Source organism: Carettochelys insculpta, chromosome 5 (assembly GCF_033958435.1).
Source record: "Carettochelys insculpta isolate YL-2023 chromosome 5, ASM3395843v1, whole genome shotgun sequence".
Classification (NCBI taxonomy): Eukaryota; Metazoa; Chordata; order Testudines; family Carettochelyidae; genus Carettochelys; species Carettochelys insculpta.
In genome coordinates, this window is record NC_134141.1 from 128,310,593 (window position 1) to 128,332,923 (window position 22,331).

Consider the following 22,331-nt stretch of genomic DNA (forward strand, 5'->3'; position numbering starts at 1 on the left):
GGCGGTTGGTTGAGGAACTGGCGGGGACCGGATCGCGCACGTGGCCAGGAGCGCGCAAGGGAGCGGCGCACACCGGCGCATGCGCGGTCCGGCAGAAACTGCTTGGAAGATCCGACCTGCGGCGCCGGGCGAGCCCGACACCTAACGTGGAGCACCCACGGGGACACATCTCGAAGAACCACCGTTACTACGGTGAGTAACTTCTCTTTCTCCCTGGTGCCAGTGTGCGAGTCGTGACCTCCCTGTGCATGGTGCGATTCTCCGTGGTGCCAGTGTGCGAGTCGTGACCGCGTGGTGCAGTTCTCCTTGGTGCCAGTGTGCGAGTTGTGCTCTCGTTGTGCGTGGTGCAGTTCCCTGCATTTCCAGTGTGCGAGTCGTGCTCTTGCTGTGCGTGGTGCAGTTCCCCCTGGTGCGAGTCGTGCCCTCGCTGTGCGTGGTGCAGTTCTCTGTGGTGCCAGTGTGCGAGTCGTGCCCTCACGGTGCGTGGTGCAGTTCTCTGTGGTGCCAGTGTGCGAGCTGTGCCCTCGCTGTGCGTGCTGCAGTTCTCCGTGGTGCCAGCGTGTGAGTCGTGCCCTCGCTGTGTGTGGTGCAGTTCTCCCTGGTGCCAGTGTGCGAGTTGTGCTCTCGTTGTGCGTGGTGCAGTTCCCTGCATTTCCAGTGTGCGAGTCATGCTCTCGCTGTGCGTGGTGCAGTTCCCCCTGGTGCGAGTTGTGCTCTCACTGTGTGTGGTGCAGTTCTCTGTGGTGCTAGTGTGCGAGTCGTGCCCTCGTGGTGCATGGTGCAGTTTTCTGTGGTGCCAGCGTGTGAGTCGTGCCCTCGCTGTGCGTGCTGCAGTTCTCCGTGGTGCCAGCGTGTGAGTCGTGCCCTTGCTGTGCGTGGTGCAGTTCTCCCTGGTGCCAGTATGCAAGTCGTGCCCTCGCTGTGCGTGGTGCAGTTCTCTGTGGTGCCAGTGTGCGAGTTGTGCCCTCGCTGTGCGTGGTGCAGTTCTCTGTGGTGCCAGTGTGCGAGTCGTGCCTTCGCGGTGCGTGGTGCAGTTTTCTGTGGTGCCAGTGTGCGAGTCGTGCCCTCGCTGTGCGTGGTGCAGTTCTCTGTGGTGCCAGTGTGCGAGTCGTGCCCTCACGGTGCGTGGTGCAGTTCTCTGTGGTGCCAGTGTGCGAGCTGTGCCCTCGCTGTGCGTGCTGCAGTTCTCCGTGGTGCCAGCGTGTGAGTCGTGCCCTCACTGTGCGTGGTGCAGTTCTCCCTGGTGCCAGTGTGCGAGTTGTGCTCTCGTTGTGCGTGGTGCAGTTCCCTGCATTTCCAGTGTGCGAGTCGTGCTTTCGCTGTGCGTGGTGCAGTTCCCCCGGTGCGAGTCGTGCCCTCGCTGTGCGTGGTGCAGTTCTCTGTGGTGCTAGTGTGCGAGTCGTGCCCTCGTGGTGCATGGTGCAGTTTTCTGTGGTGCCAGCGTGTGAGTCGTGCCCTCGCTGTGCGTGCTGCAGTTTTCTGTGGTGCCAGTGTGCGAGTCGTGCCCTCGCTGTGCGTGCTGCAGTTCTCCGTGGTGCCAGCGTGTGAGTCGTGCCCTTGCTGTGCGTGGTGCAGTTCTCCCTGGTGCCAGTATGCAAGTCGTGCCCTCGCTGTGCGTGGTGCAGTTCTCTGTGGTGCCAGTGTGCGAGTTGTGCCCTCGCTGTGCGTGGTGCAGTTCTCTGTGGTGCCAGTGTGCGAGTCGTGCCCTCACGGTGCGTGGTGCAGTTCTCTGTGGTGCCAGTGTGCGAGCTGTGCCCTCGCTGTGCGTGGTGCAGTTCTCCCTGGTGCCAGTGTGCGAGCTGTGCCCTCGCTGTGCATGGTGCAGTTCTCCATGGTGCCAGTGTGCGAGTCGTGCCCTCGCGGTGCGTGGTGCAGTTCTCTGTGGTGCCAGTGTGCGAGTCGTGCCCTCACGGTGTGTGGTGCCAGTGTGCCCAGTGCCGTGGTGGGATGGTGAGGAAATCCCATCTCCTGGCCCATCGCCGGAAGCATTGACTCACCACTCCCTGGCCACACACTAGGCCTGTGGGTTCGCCAGCTGTGCTCTGAGCCAGCTCCTCTCCTGGTTGTGCCCATCCCACGCCCTGCTCTGGGCTTCACACGTTCCCAAGTGAATGGCAGCAAAAGAGCCACGTTGGCCACGTGGAGGGCGCTGTGTGGGCAGCCAGAGAGCGTGGGCCTGCCCGGGGGCTCTGTGTACTGGCCCAGGTGTGGTCCATGCAGGCTCCCGGAGGGTGGCCCAGCCCCACCGAGGGGCCACGTCTGCCCAAGAGGGGGAGCCAGGGAAAGCGGGAGCAGAAACTGGGGCCACGCTAACTTCAGGCTACGGTGCCTGAGGGAACAGGGCTGGCTCTGCCCTGGGACGCGCTCGGCAATGCGGCTCGCTGAGCGCTGCCTCTCCGCATGCTGGGCCCTGGGTCTGAGAGGAGCCTTGGCTGGTGAGCTCTGTGCAGCCGGGTGGTTGGGATGGCTGGGCTCAGGGCTGCTGCCTTTCACTGGAGCGCCAGGCCCAGTTGGCCGGCTTTTGGCTGCTTGCTGGGGAGACCTGGCTTTGGGGGAGGTCCCAGGAGCTGAGAGGCGGGTGAGGGCTCCCCGAAAGGGAGTCTTGCCTTGTGGGTGGGAGCGCTCGGGGTCAAAGATGGGGGCAGCCAGGCAGACCGGTACAGCCTGTGTTTGGCCCCAGGGCTGCGCGGTACCTGGATCCCGGGTGAGATCCCTGGAAGTGGCATTTGCTGTGTGGGGCAGCACTGGTCCTCGCTGAGCCCCTAGGAGAGAGGCCAGCGAGCTTTGCCCTCCATGCTGGGTCCCTGCGATCCTGGTTGAGCCCCTAGGAGGGAAGCCAGTGAGCTTTGCCCTCCGTGCTGGGTCCCTGCGATCCTGGTTGAGCCCCTAGGAGGGAAGCCAGCGAGCTTTGTCCTCCATGCTGGGTCACTGTGGTCCTGGCCGAACCCCTAGGAGGGAGGCTGGTGAGATTTGCCCTCCGTGCTGGGTCCTTGCGGTCCTGGCCGAGCCCCTAGGAGGGAGGCGAGTGAGATTTGCCCTCCGCGCTGGGTCCCTGCGATCCTGGCTGAGCCCCTAGGCGGGAGGCCGGCGAGCTTTGCCCTCTGCGCTGGGTCACTGCGGTCCTGGCCGAGCCCCTAGGAGGGAGGCCGGCGAGATTTGCCCTCCGCGCTGGGTCACTGCGGTCCTGGCTGAGCCCCTAGGAGGGAGGCCGGCGAGATTTGCCCTCCGCGCTGGGTCACTGTGGTCCTGGCCAAGCCCCTAGGAGGGAGGCCATTGAGCTTTGCCCTCCGCACTGGGTCCCTGCGATCCTGGCCGAGTCCCTAGGCGGGAGGCCGGTGACCTTTGCCCTCCGCGCTGGGTCCCTGCGATCCTGGCCGAGCCCCTAGGCGGGAGGCCGGTGACCTTTGCCCTCCGCGCTGGGTCACTGCGGTCCTGGCCGAGCCCCTAGGAGGGAGGCCAGTGACCTTTGCCCTCCGCGCTGGGTCATTGCGGTCCTGGCTGAGCCCCTAGGAGGGAGGCCAGCGAGCTTTGCCCTCCACACTGGGTCACTGCAGTCCTGGCTTGAGCCCCTAGAAGGGAGGCCATTGAGCTTTGTCCTCCGCGCTGGGTCACTGCGGTCCTGGCTGAGCCCCTAGGAGGGAGGCCAGGGAGCTTTGCCCTCCGCGCTGGGTCACTGCAGTCCTGGCTGAGCCCCTAGGAGGGAGGCTGGCGAGCTCTGCCCTCCGCACTGGGTCCTTGCCGCTGAGTGGGTCCATGTTGACTGCGTCGGTGCTGGGAGAGCCTGGACCGACGGCTCCGACCTCTCCCTTTCCTTTGTGTCTCCCCACAGGTGTGACGCCCCTGCCCAGATGTGCTGTGCCAGCCCCTCCCATGGGCAGCGCTGGCGTGGCTGAGGGCTGCAGGAGCTGTCAGTGATGGACAGCCCCCCCAAGCTGGCGGGCGAGACGCTCATTGTCCATCACATTCCCTTGGTCCATTGCCAGGTCCCTGACCGACAGTGCTGCAGCGGGAGCAAGAGAACCAATCCCTTTGGCCAGCCAGAGCTGGGCGTCCGGCGGCCTGCCTCTCTGCTGGAGCAGGACCTCTTGCAGGCCGACTCCCTGGTGTGCAGCGGCGTGCTCCAGGCCCCTGGTGCGCCGGCCCAGGCTGCTGATGACCAAGCGAGGGATGCAGGCACCGTTAGCATCCCTAAGCGGCACAATCCCTTCCTCCAGAGCCAGCGCGAGGGGCATGAGCTTCTCGGCGACAGCCCGGGCCACAGATCCTTCCACCTGCACGGATCCATGGTGGCTGGCAACCCTACCTTCTCGCTGCACGAGCTGCCACCCTTCCACCTCCATGCTGCCAGCCATGGCGTGACGCCCTGGAGCACGGCCAGCAGGGCTGGCGTGGTGGACGGGCAGGAGGACAGACTCCCCAGTGCTGAGGTCCAGAAGAGGCACAACATTAACCGCTGCCCCCTGGCCTCGGAGTGCATGCAGGTGGAGGAGTGCAGCTACCGGCCGGGCAGCTCCTCCTTGGAGGGCGCTGACCTGGACTGGAACAATGGCTCCGAGGAGTCGGGGAGGACCCAGGATGCAGGGCACAGCCGGACCTGCAGCTGTTCCAGCCCCGAGCACCAGCACTGCCGCGGCTACAGCACGTCCAGCCAGTCTGAGACCGGCGACCAGCAGATGGGCTACGTCAGCGACTCCTCGTGCAATAGCTCAGACGGGGTCCTGGTCAACTTCAGCACCCTCTACAACAAAGCGCACGGCCACTCGCGCTCCAACTGGAACTCGGCCAGCCTGTCCTGCGACGACTCCTTCTGCAGCCACTCGGACACGGGGGCCTTCTACCTGGACCTGCACTCCTCCCCCACCGAATCCAAGATGCCGTGTGAGTCGCAGCCCCCCGAGCGCGCGCGGCAGGGCTGCGGCTGCCACCACCTGTCGTCACCCGTCTTAGATGCCAACTGCAACTCCTACCACCTGCACTGCGAGCCGTGCCCTGCGGAGAGCACCGACCTCACCGCTTGCTTCCAGAGCCAAGCCCGGCTCGTGGTGGCCACCCAGAACTACTACAAACTGGTCACGTGCGACCTGTCGTCCCAGTCCTCGCCCAGCCCGGCAGGCTCCTCCATCACCAGCTGCTCTGAGGAGCACACCCGAGGCAGCCCGGCCCAGCCCACCGAGTATTACCTGTTCCGCAGGCCGGAGGCCAAGCCAGAGGAGAGCGACGGGGAGGGACGCCCGGCAGAGGCCCAGGGCACCACGGTGAGCAACGTGATCGAGGGGCAGGTGTATGTCAACGTGTCCCCGCCCACCCTCAGCGCCGGCCGGCCTCGCTCCAGGAGCTACGACCGGAACCTGGACCGGAGCCCCACGGCCAGGCTGGGCTCGCTGGAGCGCATGCTGAGCTGCCCGGGGAAGCTGGGTGACGGCCCGGTGTTGGCTCTCCTCCGCTCGCCCCCCAAGCGGGTGACTTCCTTCGCTGAGCTGGCGAAAGGCCGGAAGAGGAACGGCTCCTCGCCGCCCCTCCGAACCAGCGGCGACTCCTCCCTGGAGTTCTCGCCCATCCCTGAGCTGCAGCCGGCTGGCCTGGGGCTGTCTGAGGACTGCGCTCAGCGCTGCCAGAGCCTGCCACCCATGCCGTTCGGTCGCTGCCTGAACCAGAGCTGCGAGGGCTCCCGGGTGGAGGCCGGGGCCGGGGCCAGCCCCAGGGCGTGTTCCGGCAAAGACGCGGGCGCCAGGGAGCACCCGGCCCCGGAACAGGCCCCGCTCTCCCTGCGGCTGGGGGCTGGAGCTGGCTCTGCCGACGGGCCTGGCCAACGGGATGTCAGAGCCAGGGCTGATGGTAAGCGACCGTATTGCTGCGCACACCAGAGTTCGTTCCGCACGAGGGCATAAAGAGCTAGAGGGAGCATTGGTGGGGGCCTGTGGGGTGGAGCGGGGAGGGGGCCAGGCAGGGGCGGGGCGGGGCGGGGCGGGGTGGGGTGGTGCAGGCGAGGGCCTGTGGGGCGGGGCGGGGGCCGGGCAGGGTCCTGCCTGGTGGGGCGGGGTGGGGTGGTGCAGGCGAAGGCCTGTGGGGCGGGGCGGGGCAGGGTGGTGCAGGCGAGGGCCTGTGGGGTGGGGTCCTGCCCGGCGGGGCAGGGTGGGATGGTGCAAGTGAGGGCATGCGGAGCAGGGCGGGGCAGGCGGGTGAGGGCCTGCGGGGCGGGGCGGGCAGGGGCTGGCGGGGCGGGATGGGTGGGTGAGGGCTCGCCAGGCCCTGCTCCGTTGCAGGTGTGCCCGGCACCGCGGGGGGTGGTAAGGAAATCCCATCTCCCGGCCCCGGGAACGGCCCAGCCCCTTTGGCTCCCCGGGCGGCAGAGAGGAGCTGTGTGGGGAGGGGAGATCTCGGGCTGGCCCCCCGCTGCAGGGAAGAGCCACGTGGAAAGTCCTGGAACGAGACTGGCGTCTTGCAGTGTCAGCCCTTTCCTGGGGGCAGTTTGTGCCCAGCCTTCTGCCCGTCATGCCACCGGCTTCCCCAGGCTGGAGAGCGGCGCCTTCGCCTTTCTCCTCTGGCGCCCGGGGCCGAGCCCTCCCCAGCACAGGGACGAGAGGCGGAGCGGCCACAGCATGGCAGCACGCAGGGCGCGACTGGCGCGGTCGCTGCAGGAGGCAGCCCGGCCTGGGCATTGCCCTGGGGAGATGGTGCCGGCCCTGCTGGGGCCTGGCTGCCTCTGCCTGGTGCGCCCCCATTTTCTGAAGCCGCAGCTCCCTGGGGAGACGGAGGAAGTCTCATGTGAGCGGCCCAGCCGCTGAGTCTGGGCCGCGTCAGTGGCTCTTGGGGCAGCAGGGAGCCAAATTCCCTGCAGGCTGGGCGCTTGGGCGGCCCCTCGGCAGAGAGTCAGAGGCTGCTGGCGGCTGGGCAGCGAGGGTTTGTGTTTCTCCTGGTGCTGCACAGCTGCAGAGGCTGCACGTGGCTGGCCCAGTCCCCACCTGGCTGGGAGCGATTAGCGGGAGGGCTGGGCCTGTGCGGAGGCTGCCGGGAGCGTGGGGCTCAGCCGGGCATCGCCCGAGGGCACCACTGGCAGATCATGGCCGAGTGCTGAGTTCTGTGGCTTGTGGCATATGCCCCCCAAAGGGCCGCTGGTCCCCGAGCCCCCAGCCATGCGTGCACCCGTCTGCTGCTCTGCTGCTGGGGCTCTCGCCCTGAGTGGTGCAAACACTGGGCCTGCCTGGGCTGGGGCCACATGGCTGGGCCCAGGCAGGAGTTTCTCCAAGTTGTCATCCTTCCCTGGGGACGGAGCTGCTGCCACGGCTCACTCACCCCGCGGCTCACTCACCCCTGTCCACACAGAGCTCCCAAAGCTGCCGTGTAGCACGACAGCGAGGTCCTGGGCCCAGCGCGGTACAGAGATCCCTGCCCGGCCCTGCACCCCCCGTCACAGCTTAGATCCCATACGGCCTGGGCCCAGCGCGGTACAGGGATCCCTGCCTGGCCCTGCACCCCCTGTCACAGCTTAGGTCCCGTACGGCCTGGGCCCAGTGCGGTACAGGGATCCCTGCCCAGCCCTGCACCCCCTGTCACAGCTTAGGTCCCGTACGGCCTGGGCCCAGCGCGGTACAGGGATCCCTGCCCAGCCCTGCACCCCCTGTCACAGCTTAGGTCCCGTACGGCCTGGGCCCAGTGCGGTACAGGGATCCCTGCCCAGCCCTGCACCCACCGTCACAGCTTAGGTCCCGTACAGCCTGGGCCCAGCGCAGTACAGGGATCCCTGCCCAGCCCTGCACCCCCAGTCACAGCTTAGATCCCATATGGCCTGGGCCCAGTGCGGTACAGGGATCCCTGCCCAGCCCTGCACCCGCCGTCACAGCTTAGGTCCCGTACGGCCTGGGCCCAGCACGGTACAGGGATCCCTGCCCAGCCCTGCACCCGCCGTCACAGCTTAGGTCCCGTACGGCCTGGGCCCAGTGCGGTACAGGGATCCCTGCCCAGCCCTCCACACCCGTCACAGCTTAGATCCCATATGGCCTGGGCCCAGCGCAGTACAGGGATCCCTGCCCGGCCCTGCACGCCCGTCACAGCTTAGATCCTGTACGGCCTGGGCCCAGCGCGGTACAGGGATCCCTGCCCGGCCCTCCACACCCGTCACAGCTTAGATCCTGTACGGCCTGGGCCCAGCGCGGTACAGGGATCCCTGCCCAGCCCTCCACACCCGTCACAGCTTAGGTCCCGTACGGCCTGGGCCCAGCGCGGTACAGGGATCCCTGTCCAGCCCTGCACCCCCCGTCACAGCTTAGGTCCCGTACGGCCTGGGCCCAGCGCAGTACAGGGATCCCTGCCTGGCCCTGCACGCCCAGCACAGTGAGCTCACCTGTTGTATGGGCCTGGGTGGGATTGAAGACCAATGAAGGACCCCCCTGGGCCCTCAGTGCCCTTGGCCATTCAGAGGGAGTCCCATGGGTCTGGCTGTGACTAGCGTGGCTGAGATGGCATCTGTCCCAGGTCTGTGCGGGCAGGCGCCAGGGCCCACGCTCCCAACAGGAGGTTGGCAGGAAGGTCCATTCGGTGCGCTTGGTGCATCCCAGGCATCAGTTCTGGTTGTGTTCCTCACTGGGCCAGTTGCCCTGAGCTGCCTTACCCGGCCCCGCCGGGGAGCTGCTGGGCAGGTCACGCCAGGAGCTGACATTTGGAATACAAGGACGGCCCCGGTGCTCAGAACTTCCACTGCACACGTGAGTTGTGCCTATGGCCAGTAGGACCAGAAGCACGAGCTCAGCCATCCGCGCTCCCCTCCCTCGGCCCCGTGGCTCTAGGTTTGGTGCCTGGTTGCTGCTGTGATCGGTGCGTTCCTGTGCTGATGGAATCAGCTCACTGACGTGCCTGGGCCCGGCGTGCTCCCAGGCAGCCTTCGCCAGCCGCTGGCCTCCAGGGGTGTGGGGCTCCCGCCCGGCGAGGGTCACCACAGGCGTGCTTGGGTGCGGAAGGTGCATTACCCCCTCCAAAGCACTGTGCTGGCTGGGCTCTGGTTACAACCCCCCTGCATCCTGCCCAGCCATGCAGGGACAGGTGCCCTTGGCGGCAGTAGAGGGAGTGCCCGGCAGGGGCCAGGCCCCAAGCTAGAGGAGAGGTAAAGTGTGGGCAAGGGGCATGCTGCTGCACAAGCCTTGGCTGGGCCTGGCCAGGGCTCAGCTGGGGCTGGGCTGACTCGCTGCCGCATAGGTCACGCTGCCCTGCTGGGACGGCCCCAGGGCTCTGCCGATCCCTGAGCCCAGGACGCTGTACCCCGGCTTGCTCAGGCATGGGCGGAGCATCCCATGGCGCTGGGTGGGGTGTGACAGGCGAAGCTGCAGGCCAGGGCAGGGTTCGGAGTCTCCCCAGCGTGCGGCTGCAGTGCAGAGGCGACTGGACGTGGCAGCTGCTCCTTCGCCGATGGGGGCTGGTGTGGGGCTGATGCTGGGGGAGAGGGGCAAAGGGTTGACTCTTCAAATGACTGCTGAGGGATTGGCCAGGCCCGGCGCTGCCTCACCCAGTATAGCTGGGGCAGAGCAGAGGGGGTTCGGCAGGCAGCAGGATCAGGGAGCGGCCGGTGTGGCTGCAGGCCAGGCCTGGGCTGCAGAGGGCTGGCAAGCTGAGGTGGGAGTGTCTGCCTCCCCCTGGGCGTCTGCCCCGGCTCTCCTGTCCCCACCGGTGTGGAGGCAGTGGGGTTCTGCTGGTGAGGGCAGGGGATTGGCGTGAGGCTGTTCTGGGCCGAGGCCGGGGCTTGCTGGGGAGGCGGCGAGAGAGCGGTGCGCCCGTGGGCCAGCGCTGCCCAGGGCAGGGCTGGGGAATGGCACAGCAGCTGCTGAGGAAGTAAGGCCCATCCCCCTGTCTCCCCACAGCCGGGGGGCCCTGCACAGCACCCCACGTCGGCGAGGAGGCAGCGCTGGCTGGCCCGTGCCAGGAGCCCCAAGTGCTCGCCTTGGTGCCAGCCCGCAGAAGCCCAGACCAGCCTCCCGCTGACGCTGCCCATCTCTCCCGCAGGCGGCGGCGGGGACAGCAGGGCTGTGGTACGTTACAGCAAGGAGCAGCGCCCCACCACGCTGCCCATCCAGCCCTTCGTGTTCCAGCACCACTTCAGCAAGCCGCCCAAGGCCCGGGCCTTGCAGAGCCACCTGGCCGCCAGCCTCTCGCAGCTCTACAGCACCTCCGCCAGCCGGCAGCCCGCCAGCCACTCCCAGTCCTCGGCCTCGGCCACCTCAGCGGAGCCACCTGGAGGGGTGGGGGGACCGTCCCAGGCCGCGCTCCTGGGCCAGCGTGGGGCGGATGGCGCTGCCTCCCTCAGTGACGGCTACACCCAGAAGCCAGCCCCGGAGAGCACCCGCCCCTCGCCCCTGGGGAGCTACTCCCCGGCGCACAGCGCTGGCCCTTTCTTCCACAGCCAGGACTCCTCCTCCTGCTCGCCCACCCCCGAGAGAGTGGGTGAGAGCCACCCGCCCCGCAGCAGGTCCTGCCCGCTCTCGGCCAGCCTGCTTCCCACCAGGGCCTCCCCGGCCGCCGACGCTGCCCCGCCTTGCCAGGAGAGCCCCCGGCCCGGCCCCCGGCAGGAGCCGTTGGAGCAGAGCGCCCAGGTCTCCAAGTACTGGTTCCAGGGCGGCTCCCTCCCGCCGCTGGCCCTCGCGAGCCGAGCCGCAGCCCTGGCGGAGCCCCAGTGGAGAGGCAGCAGCGAGGCCGGCGGCTCGGGGCCGCTGAACAGCGTGGGTGTGCGGCCGCTCAATGGTAGGTCCCCTTCTGCTGGGCTCGGTGGGGTCTGCCCAGCGTTCCGGCAGCGTGTGCCTCTCGGGCCCGGCTCTGCGCGCCAGGCTGGGTGAGAGCTGTCGCGTGCCACCTGCTGCCAGGGCTACAGCCCGCCCTGAGCCGCCCCCACCCCTACCCCTCTCCCACGGCTCCGGTGCGCGCTCGCTGCAGCCTGCACCCCGGGGCCTGCTGCCTCCCGCCCCGCCCCGCCCCGCCGGAGAGCTCTCCGTAAGGGCCTGGCCTGTCCCAGCCGCTCCACTCTGTCTCGGGTTCCCCCCTCGCGCAACTGCTAACGGCTCTGACGCGCTGCTGGTCTGTAACTAACACGCTGTGTCTCTGTCCTGTCCCTGTCTGTCTCTCTCCCCCTCCCGGCACCCTGCCCCGCTAGCCAACCACCTCTCCCCTCAAGCGCTGAAGTGGCGGGAGTACAGGCGCAGGAACCCCCTGGGGCTGGACCGCGGCTTAGCGGGCAGCCTGGACAGGAGGCAGCAGGAGTCCCGGCTCGCCCGGAGGAACCCCATCTTTGAGTTCCCTGGTTCCCTCAGTGCCGGCCACGTTCACTGCAGGCTGAATGGTGCGCCTCCCCCTCGCTGCTGGGGGGAGCACGGGTGACACTCCCCAGGGCTGGGTCAGCTGGGGGCTGCTGCCCTGGGCCCAGTGCCTGTGGGCATGTGCCCCCGCTGAGAGCACGTGGCCTGGCTCTGGGCGGGCAGAGATTGCCTGAGGGCAGGCACCTGCCAGGAGCCCCTGGGCCAAACAGAGCCTGGGCAACCTCTCCCTTTTCCCATGGCCCTTGAGCTTCCAGCCCTTGCGTCCCTCTAGCCTGGGCAGGAGCCGCTGTGTGGCCGGCAGGGGGTAGCGCTGTGGGGCTCTGTCGGGCAGCGAATCCAGGCACCCGCCAGGCCAGGGACGAGGCAGCAGGGTGGTCGGAGGTGCCTGGCCTGGGGCCTGTGAGCCAGGCGCCAGGGACGTACTGCACAGCACGGGGGGTGCTGCAGCCATGCCTGGCCAGCATTTGCATGAGACCAGGGGCTGACGTGCACGGCACAGCAGGACAAACCAGTTCCTGTCCTGAGTCACTCTCCAACTGGGGCTTGGCAGGGCGAGTGCGAGCTCAATACCTGCACCCATGGGCCCCACGCCAGGCCTGGGCGAGAGCAGCACCCACGGGTCCCACGCCCGGCCTGGCCGAGAGCCGCGCCCACGGGTCCCACGCCAGGCCTGGCCGAGAGCAGCACCCACGGGCCCCACGCCAGGCCTGGGCGAGAGCAGCACCCACGGGTCCCACGCCAGGCCTGGCCGAGAGCAGCACCCACGGGTCCCACGCCAGGCCTGGGCGAGAGCAGCGCCCACGGGTCCCACGCCAGGCCTGGCCGAGAGCAGCGCCCACGGGCCCCACGCCAGGCCTGGCCGAGAGCCGCGCCCACGGGCCCCACGCCAGGCCTGGCCGAGAGCCGCGCCCACGGGCCCCACGCCAGGCCTGGCCGAGAGCCGCGCCCACGGGCCCCACGCCAGGCCTGGCCGAGAGCCGCGCCCACGGGCCCCACGCCAGGCCTGGCCGAGAGCCACGCCCATGGGCCCCGTGCCAGGCCTGGCCGAGAGCAGCACCCACGGGTCCCACGCCAGGCCTGGCCGAGAGCTGCGCCCACGGGCCCCGCACCGGGCCTGGCTGGCGCCTGCTGCTGTCCATCAGAGCCAGGCGGGGTGTGATGTGTTCCATCCTGGGGCCTTGCAGGCCAGCCCACGAGACAGCTGCAGCTGGGCTATGCCGACTTCTTCCCCGAGTACTTCTCGCTGGCGGAGAAGCCTCCGGCTGAGTTCTGCCTGTCTCCAGAGAGCAGCACGGAGTCCATCTCCATCGACCTGCTACAGAAGAAAGGTAGGTGCTGCCCCCGGCCAGGGGGCAAAGCTGTGTCACGGCACAAGTCTTCCCCATGCGAGGCATCGTGCTGGGAGCCGGCTCTGGCCCCTGAGAGAGCCCCACCTCTGCACGCTGCCCTGCCGAGGTCAGCCTAGCCGGGTCCCCCCAGGGCCAGCCCATGCCCCGCTCCCTGCCCCCAGCACCGATGGAGCGACAGCTCCTGTGCAGGTCCTGCCTGCCTGGAACGGCCACCCCCACCCCCAGTGCAGCCGCCCCTTGCTGGGAACCGCCCTGGCCTCCAGCAGCACCTGTCTGGCTACTGCCCCTGTGGTCCTTCGCCACCTGCTTAACAAGCTGTGCCCGTTCGCCAGCTTGCTGCCCTGCCAGAGCAAGCTGTGGGCACAGTGAGGAGGGCAAGCTGGCAGGGCCATGGGCACAGGATATTAGCCTGGCTCCGAGCCAACCCTGGGCACGGGAGAGAGGGGGCGTTGGCAGGGCCATGGGTGCAAGGTGCTACCTTGGCTTCTAGCCAGTCGCAGGCAGGGGATGGGGGAGGCCCTGGGCACTAGCCTGGCTCCTCGCCCGGCATGGGGCAGGGGCACTAATCCAGCTTTGGACAGGATCTAGCCAGACAGGCCCAGGAGATCTGACTCCACCTCTGTCCCCAGGGCTGGTAAAGGCAATCAACACGGCGGTGGATCTGATCGTGGCTCACTTCGGAACAAGCCGGGATCCAGGGGTGAAGGTAAAGCAGTGCCCACCTGGCAGCCATACCCCATTGACCGGCATGGGGCAGCCTTTCCTGGGGGCGGTGGCAGCGAGCTCAGCTCAGGGCTGGCCGGGGTATGTGTGATAGGATGGGGTTTCTGGGCTCAGCTGGAGAAATCACTCCAGGGCCCCTTTCCTTAAAATCCGGGCCACTCACAGCCCCCAGCTGGGATTTCCTTCTCACTAAGGCAAATCCAACCAGCCACCACAGCACCTCTGCCAGCCCCACTGGCCAGCCAGAGCCACATGAGCAAACCCACAGACTGCCCAGCTGCTGCCCCAGCCCAGCCCAGCCCAGCCCAGCAACCCCAGACTCAGGTGAGAGGTTGTTAAACCTATTTAACCAACTCTACTCAGATTCTTCCAGACCCCAAAGGGTCCAACCTGAGGCCCCAGTCAATATATAGTTGGATCTACCCAAACAACACTCTCACCAGCTCTTTAGATCTAATATCTAAAGATTTATTAACAAAAAAGAAAGACGAGGGTTAGAGAGAAGAACTGTTAAAGCGACACTTCACACGCATCAGTTGTAACCACTGCCGCAGCCAGCGATGTTATCTGCTGATTCTTGAGCGTCTCTGAAAGTTCATTTCAGGTCACATAGACTCAGTTGTCAAAGCACTGGAGATCCGGCCTGCTGGCGTCCACACATTGGCACATGGGCCCTTGGAGACCAAGAGACAAAGGTTCCAAGATGGACACTGCCAAGTCCACACCATTGTTCTCTCTTGTGTCCAGGGACAAAGCCCCTCCTCCTTCCCATAGTCCCTGCAGGGTCCGTCCCCACCTGACTCAGGTGGGCTGTTGTGGCAAACGGCCATTGGGTGAATCCCAGGGGACAGTCTCCCATTTCCGACCTGGACCTGCTCCTTTGTTTCAGTTCAGGTCACGTGACCATTGGGTTGTATCCTATTGACACATCCCAGGCATCTGGGCTGTGGATTCAACACCTGAGCGCCTGGTTCCCACCTCGTCGTTCAGCCCAATGTCCTGGCTGGGGCTGAGTTCTCACCTCCCCTTGTGGAGCTCAGCACTGAAACCTTTTCTGACCCAGCTACAGAGCTAAAAGCTCTAACTTTACCCACATACCTGACCCAGACACACCAGCGGCACACACAGATTCAGGTCATCACCAGCTGTCATTAGACACCTCACGTGGCCTCCTTAGCATGATATTTGGAGCCAGTAGCCACACTGGGCATCAAAATGGCTTCCAGACCCAATATAAAATTCAGTCACATGACAAGGTGTTACTATATTTGCCGGGGGTGGGGGGGCGATGTAATATGACGGGGTTTCTGGGAACAGCTAAGGAAATCAATCCAGAGTATCTTTGCTTAAAACCGAGCTACTTACAGCCCCAGGCTGGGGTTTCCTTCTCACTAAGGCAAATCCAATCAGCCACAACAGCACCTCTGCCAGCCCCACTGGCCAGCCAGAGCCACACAAGCAAACCCACAGACTTCTCAGCTGCTCTACCAGCCGAGACCGACAACCCCCAACTTAGGCGAGAGGTTGTTAAACCTATTTAACCAACTCCACCCAGATTCTTCCGGGCCGTAAAGGGTCCAGCCAGAGGTGCCAGTCATCACCACACTCAGCAGTCCTTCAGATCTAAATAGCTAAAGGTTTATGAACAAAAAAGAAAGAACAGGGTTAGACAGAAGAATTAAGGCAATGTTTCACATACATCAAAGACAGCTGCTGATGCAGGCCAGTGGTGTTATTTGCTGATTCTTGAAAGTCTCTCAAAGTCCATTTCAGGTTACTGAAATAGTTTTAGTTACTGGAGAAATGTAGATCTGGCCAGCTGGGGTCAGCATGCTGGTGCGTGGATCCTTGGAACGAGGACAACAGACTTCTCTCCCCCAAGATGGACGTTGCTAGGTTCACCTCGTGGTCCTCTCTTGTCTAGGGACCAAAGCCCTTTCTTCTTCTCATAGGCCCTTGAGGGTCTAAGTCACCTGCCCCAGGTGAGCCGCTGTGGCAAAATGCGATTGGTTGCTGGTTTTGCCAGCATGCCCCAGTCATTTACATGGCAGGTCACCTGACCAGTGGGCTGCATTCCATTGATAAGTCCCGCCTTTTTGGGATGTGGGTTCAACATCTGAGCACCTGGTTTCCATCCCATTGTTTAGCCCAGTGTTGGCCCATGGACCCTTGGAGACCAAAAGACAAAGGTTCCAAGATGGACTCTGCTAAGTCCACACCATTGTTCTCGCTTGTTTTCTCTTCTGTTGAAGGACGAAGCCCCTTCTTCGTTTCGTAGTCCCTGGAGGGTCCACTCCCACCTGACTCAGGTGGGCTGTTGTGGCAAACGGCCATTGGACGAGTCCCAGGAGACAGTCTCCCATTTCTGAACTGGACCTGTTCCTTTGTTTCAGTTCAGGTCACATGACCATTGGGCTGTATCCTATTGACACATCCCAGGCATCTGGGGTCTGGATTCAACATCTGAGCACCTGGTTCCCACCTCATTGTTTAGCTCAATGCCCTGGCTGGGGCTGAGTTCTCACCTCTGACTATCGAAACAAAAAAGCAGTCAAGTAGCACTTTAAAGACTAACCAAATAATTTATTAGGTGAGCTTTCATGGGACAGACCCACTACCTCAGACCATAGCCAGACCAGAACAGACTTCATAAACCTGAATTACCTGCCAGGAGAAATAAAAAAACCAAAGCAACAGGACCAGACGAATACCCAGAGACCAGCTACTCCAGGATAGGCTGAAAAAAGCCAAGAACAGAGCACCACTGGTCATTACCTACAGCCCCCAACTCAAACCACTGCAATGCATTATTAAAGACCTACAACCTATCCTTAATCAGGATGTCACACTCCTGAAGGCCCTGGGTGACATTCCTGTTCTCCCCTACAGACAACCTCCCAACCTTATGAGGATCCTAACCAACAGCCACAGTCTGTTACGCAGGAACACCAGTCCTGGGACTTTTCCTTGCAACAAAGCCCACTGCCAGCTTTGTCCTCATATCTATTCTGGAGATACCATCACTGGACCTAACCGGGTTAGTCACAGAATCACGGGCACATTCTCATGTTCCTCAACTAACATCATATATGCCATCACGTGCCAACAATGCCCAGATGCTTTGTATATTGGACAGACTTCAAGCTCTCTTAGGCAAAGAGTTAATGGGCACAAAACAGACATAAAAACACTCCTGACGCACAAACCAGTTAGTCAACATTCTAATGGGGTGGGCCATTCTGCTAATGACTTCACAGTATGCCTGTTGCTGAAGAAAAATTTTCTCACCACTATTGCAAGGGAGACAGCCGAGCTGTCTTTTATATTCAAATTCGGCGGATTACCATGTGGTTTGAACCGGGATGAGAATTTTCTGAGTCACTGTAGGGGCTCGTTTGCATACTTGGCTTCATCTAATTCTCAACCTTCCTCCCCCCCGCCCCCAGCCCCCCCACCCCTCCACTCTCTGATTTGCTCACCTTGATCATTTTTGTGTGATCTGTCCTCCTTGCTTACTGGTTTTTGTTCTCTGTGCCTTAAATACTGAGCCTGGTCTGGTCTGGCTGTGGGCTGAAGAAGTGGGTCCATCCCACGAAAGCTCATTACCTAATAAATTATTGTGTTAGTCTTTAAAGTGCTCCTGGACTGCGTGTTTGTTTTGATAGTGCACAGACTAGCGTAGCTCCCTCTCTGTTACTGTTCACTTCCTACTGGGAAGCTCAGCACTGACACATTGCTAGAGAACTAAACCCATAACTCTACCTACCAACATGATACAGACGTACAAGTGGCACACGCAGACTCAGGGCATCACCAGCTCTCATTAGACACCTCACGTGGCCCCTCCAGAAGGTGACCATCTGTCCCGTTTTGGCTGGGACAACAGGTGCAGTGGGCACGTAAAACGGCTGCCAGACCCAATATAGAAATCCAGTCCCGTGACAGGGGCTGTTGGAGAGCTGGGGGCTTATCTAACAGCAAAGGCCCCCGGAGAGCTCAGGCTGGTTGTGCGGCATCAGGGCAGGGCCCTTCCCCTCCCACCAGACGACACCTCTCCGGGAAGGGCAATGCCTCAGCGAGCAGGCCGCGGGGGCCGCTCTTGGTGTGCCCGACTGGAGCCCGGATGCCGTGAGTGTTGGGCTCCGTCATAGCTGCCGTCCAAGGGAGGAACACGGCCGGCCTTGCTCTGGGGAGGGGAAGTTGCTCCACCAACTCCGGGGCCCTTGTTGCCTCCCCTGCCCCCAGTACGGTCCTTGGGGGTGTTTCTGCCGGGGCCGAGGCTGGGCTGTGTCCCACGCCCCGAGGAGCAGCAAGCTGTGGAGGTGTGTGTGGCCCGGGAATCCCCTGGAGGCCGACAGAGCAGGGACGGAGGCCCAGGCGGGGTTGCCAGGGAGCTCCCAGCTGGGGCCTCTGGCCAGGTGCTGCCGAGGGTACCCACGAGCTGTCAGCTTCACCCAGCAGGGCAGGACAGCCACCCCCCCCGACCTCCCCAGAGAGCCCCGCAGTAGGTGGCCACTGACCCTCACCCTGCTTCTCTCCGCCAGGCCAAGCTGGGGAACAGCTCGGTGAGCCCCAATGTGGGGCATCTCATCCTGAAGTACCTGTGCCCGGCCATCTGGGACATCCTGAGCGACGGGCTCAAGGCCCACGTCCTGGACCTGATTGTTGGCCAGCGGAAGAACACCCCCTGGAGCGTAGTGGAGGCGTCCACCCAGCTCGGTACCGTTCTGCGCTGCTGCCGCCCCGTCCTGGCCCAGAGCCCCGCTGGGCTGCGCACCACGAGGCCAGGGGCTGGGCACGGCAGCCAGCGCCCCTGAGCAGGCAGCTGGGGAATTCCACACGGCCAAGGCCTCACGGCCCCCTGGTCCATGCAAGCCCCGGGGGCACCTCACCTGTCCCTCACTGGCCAGGTGCAGCCTCGGGCCAGCCGCTCCCAGCTCCCCACTGCGCCCCGCCTCCGACCCCACGGCTGGCTGCTGCCGGCCCTGGCGCCTGCCCTCGCCCTGCAGCTTGGCTGACAGAGGGGCTGGGCCTTGCACCCCTCTATGCCACCATCTCAGGCCCACCCAGGCTCGGCCTCGCGCCGGCGCCTGCCTCAAGAGCAACACGCCCAGAGCCAGCCCTGGCCCCCGCGCTTACAACCAGGACGCTGCCTCTGAGCAGGAAAAGGCGACTCTGCACGTTCCATAGACGCCTCCCGGCCCCTTTGCCCACCATGGGCACCGAGAACAGCGGGAGAGGCGCGCGACACAGGGTACCCACCTGCCTGCCGCGCGAGCGGGGCGCCAGGACGGGTGACCCCGTGTGACCGGAGTGGGCGCGTCTCCTCGCCCAGGCAGTGACTCTCCAGTGCTTGGCCCGGGTGGTGGCCGTCGGGGCCCCTTCGTTCTCTGGAACTGGCCCAGGTGGACGGGGTTTCCCTTTTCTGCAGCCCCAGGAGCCAGGTGCTGCAGGCAGGCGGGGACCCTGTGCTCATCCTATCCCCTAGGCGTGGTCTGTGGTCCCTCCAGGACTCACCCCCAGCCTGTCTTTCTTGCCAGGCCCCTCCACCAAGGTGCTGCACAGCTTGTACAGCAGGGTCAGCCAGCTCACCGAGCTGACCAGCCACAGCATGAGGTTCAACGCCTTCGTCTTCGGCCTGCTCAAGTAAGCGACTCGCCTGTGTGTGGCCGCAGCGCCACCGAGGGCAGAGCAGGGCCAGCGCCCCCCTGCCAGCCTCGCCCGGAGCGCCCCGGGCCCAGCCGCGGGGAGCATCTGCCCACCAGCCAGGAGCCGCTGGCAGGGAGTAGGCAAGGCCAGCCTGGGAAAAGGAGGCGCAGTGACAATGCTTCCCCCCTTCGCCCTGGCAGGGCTGGGTCGGGGCAGCAGACACCAGCCTATGCCCTGGCCGTTGTGGCTGTGGCTGGCCTCGCTCAGCCTTTGCCCTTCCTCTGCTCCAGGTGAGAGCTCTGGCCGAGTAACCCTGGTCCCCCCGCGGCACAGGGAGCAGACGCTGGCCAGGGTTTCAGGGATGAGACCTGCTGCATTGTCTCCCCCCAGCCCCATGGCGGTGGGCGAGCCCAGATCTTGCTGCACGCTGGGCTCCTGCAGCTACTTGAGGGGTGGCAGGTCCCAGGCGAGCTGGGCTCTGTCCTGGCGCCTCTGGACTCGGGGACTGCTCTGCAGGCAGAACACCCAGGGCCCCTCGACAAGCCGTCAGTGCAGCAAGCTGGGCCGGGGCCAGGCCAGCTGGGTGTGCAGGACTCGGGCACGTCACACCAGCAGCTCACCCACGTGGCGTTCGCTGGCTGGTGGGGAATTACCCCAGCCCCGCGCGGTCACACCTCGACCTGTTCCCATCGGGTTCAGCTGAGAAGATGCTCCCTCTGGCCGTGCGGCTTCCCACAGACCAGCTGGAAGGAACTGGGCCCAAGGGGTTTCCCTGGTTCTCATGCTCACTGCTTCTCTTTCCTTCCCTGCAGCCTCCGGTCCCTGGAGTTCTGGTTCAGCCACCTGCATAACCACGAAGGTAAGTGCTCTGGGGGGCCGGGCAGAGCGCAGGGGGCTGGGCACAGGGCCGGGCACAGGGTAGGGGGCTGGGCACAGGGCCAGGCAGAGCGCAGGGGGCTGGGCAGAGTGCAGGGGGCTGGGCACAGGGCCAGGCAGAGCGCAGGGGGCTGGGCAGAGTGCAGGGGGCTGGGCACAGGGCCAGGCAGAGCGCAGGGGGCCGGGCAGAGTGCTGGGGGCTGGGCGGAGCAGACAGGCACAATGCAGGGGCTGAACCCAAAGCAGGTGCTGGGTTTAGTGGGCTAAATCCCACAGAGAACGGCCTGCCCCATTCGGCCCAGCCCCAGCCCCAGCCCCCCACTTTGCCCAGCCAGTGCCCAAAGCCCTGTGCTCGTCCTGCTGCTCCGCGAGGGCTGGGAAGATCCTGGCCCTGCTGCCCCCGGCCCACCGGGGCTCCCGACAGAGCAGGCGGCCTGCACGCAGCACCCCCCAGCCCCGCCTCCGGGAGGGCTCTAACCGCCTCCCTCCGCCCCGCAGACGTCGTCCTGGCGCACTACCAGCCGGCGGGCTTCCTCTGCCTGGCGCACGGCGCGTGCCAGCCCCTGTTCGACGAGCTGCTGCTGCTGCTCCAGCCCCTGTCCCTGCTGCCCTTCAGCCTGGACCTGCTCTTCGAGGACCGCCTGCGGCGCACGGGCCAGGAGCAGCAGCAGCAGAAGGAGCTGCTGCGGGTGCAGCAGGACATGCTGCTGTCGGCGCACTCAACCCTGCAGCTGATGCGCAGCCGGGGCCGGGCCGAGCGGCCGGAGGGCTGGAGCGCCAGCGGGCAGGAGGAAGGTGCCGGCGAGGGCAGGCGGGACAGGCAGGCGGGCTGGTGGTACCAGCTCATGCAGAGCTCCCAGGTGTACATTGAGGGCTCCGCCCAGGGCTCCAGGTTCCCACGACCCGAGAAGAAGAGGGCGGGGGCAGGGCCCAGGCCTGCGGAGGGCGGGGTGGCGCCCCCTCCCCGCGAGGGCGTGGTGGAGGGGGCGGAGGCCGTCACTGTCGCCGAGGAGGCCGGGCAGGAGAGGCGGCCAGGTGCGGCGGGGGACAGGCCGGGGGAGGTTGGCGACCGGCGCCAGCCCTCCTGGATGGGGAGCCCACCGGACTCGGTGCTCTGCGAGCTGAAGCGCAGCAAAGAGAAGGGAGGCGGGGCGCCCCCGCGGGAGCAGGCGGCTGCACCCCCTGCGGAGGACAGCGGCCCCGGGGCACCCGACACCAGCCAGCCCATCAAGTGGGGGCGCCTGTTCGGGGCCAGGAACGCGCAGAAGGAGGCCAGGCAGCCCAACAGGTAGGGGCGTGGCAGGGGCCTTGGCCCCCGAGCTCACGGGGAGCGGGAGGGCTCTGAGCTGGGCCCGGTCCCAGCGCTGCTGGCCGTGGGACAGCAGCGCTGCTCGTCTCCCTGCCCCTGACGCTGCCCCCCTGGCAGGTTGCCCTCCGGCTGGCTGACCCTGGACCGAGCCGTCTTCCAGCGTGTGGCCCAGACAGTGGGGGCAGGCGTGTGGAGGGAGGCGGCCCCTGAGCCCGAGCGGCCGCAGGCACCGCAGCCCAGGGAGCGCCCCGAAGAGCAGCCTCCCCGAGCGCCCAGGTGAGCAGTGCTGGGCTGTGGGGGCGGGATCCTGGGGGCCCAGAGCTGAGCGGCTGTGGGGGTGGTTGGGGCCCTGTCTCATCCCCGGCTCCAGGGGCTACGGGAGATCAGGCCACGGCCCTGCACTGGGGCCCTGCTGGCACCCGGCGGCTCATGCAGCCTGACGCTGATGGGGTGAGTGGCACCCCTGGGCGGTGGCAGGGTTCCCATCCTCTGAACCCCCCCTCCCCGAACCCACCCCGGCCCCTCTGCCAGGCACTGAGATACACGCCCTGCCCCCCTGTGATGGAGTGGGGGGAGTGCAAATGCGAGACTCAGGCTGGATGTGAGAGACAAGCAGAGCAGCTCCCAGTGGCTAAGGATGACGCTGGGGCTGCAACTGGCAGGTAACACCTCTGCCCTGAACGAAGAGGAGGGAGGAGCCGAGCTGGTTTTTGAATCGGGGGCGGCAGTTGGAGGCTGGGGGGAGAGAGAGCTGGAAGGCAGCCAGCCCGAGGAGGGGGAAAGCTACACCCCAGAGGGGCACCCCTCGGGGTCTTCTCCCCAGGACGGGTCGGAAGGACTGTCTCTGGCTGCTGTACTGTCGCTTCTGTGAGAAACTGGGCATCTGTTGCCTAATAAACCTCCTGTTGTACCTGCTGAGTGAGAGTCACTCCTGCCAGCGACTGGGGTGCAGTGCAGGGGGACCCCTGAACCCCATCACACCCCCACACCCCCAGCCTGCCCCGGCCCCTCTGCCAGGCACTGAGATACACGCCCTGCCCCCCACACCCCCAGCCTGTCCCGGACCCTCTGCCAGGCACTGAGATACATGCGCCGCCCCCCAAACTGCCCTACTGTGCCCCCCATGGCTGA

The 22,331-nt window shown here is 65.5% G+C and overlaps 1 protein-coding gene across 3 annotated transcripts in view; it reads left to right on the forward strand.

The window, feature by feature from the left end:
- The window catches only part of RUSC2 (RUN and SH3 domain containing 2), a 63,515-nt gene that overhangs the window by 39,656 nt on the left and 1,528 nt on the right, over positions 1-22,331 (forward strand). For 2 of the 3 annotated variants that reach the window (XM_074995898.1, XM_074995899.1), the window contains exons 2-11: positions 3,830-5,835; positions 9,991-10,725; positions 11,132-11,317; positions 12,479-12,622; positions 13,273-13,349; positions 17,911-18,085; positions 18,907-19,012; positions 19,828-19,874; positions 20,390-21,179; positions 21,318-21,476. In XM_074995898.1, coding sequence (XP_074851999.1) covers positions 3,915-5,835; positions 9,991-10,725; positions 11,132-11,317; positions 12,479-12,622; positions 13,273-13,349; positions 17,911-18,085; positions 18,907-19,012; positions 19,828-19,874; positions 20,390-21,179; positions 21,318-21,476 — 4,340 coding nt within the window. In that variant the 5' untranslated portion in view covers positions 3,830-3,914. The remainder of the gene's footprint in view (positions 1-3,829; positions 5,836-9,990; positions 10,726-11,131; positions 11,318-12,478; positions 12,623-13,272; positions 13,350-17,910; positions 18,086-18,906; positions 19,013-19,827; positions 19,875-20,389; positions 21,180-21,317; positions 21,477-22,331) is intronic. The other variant, XM_074995900.1, reaches the window with a different exon arrangement.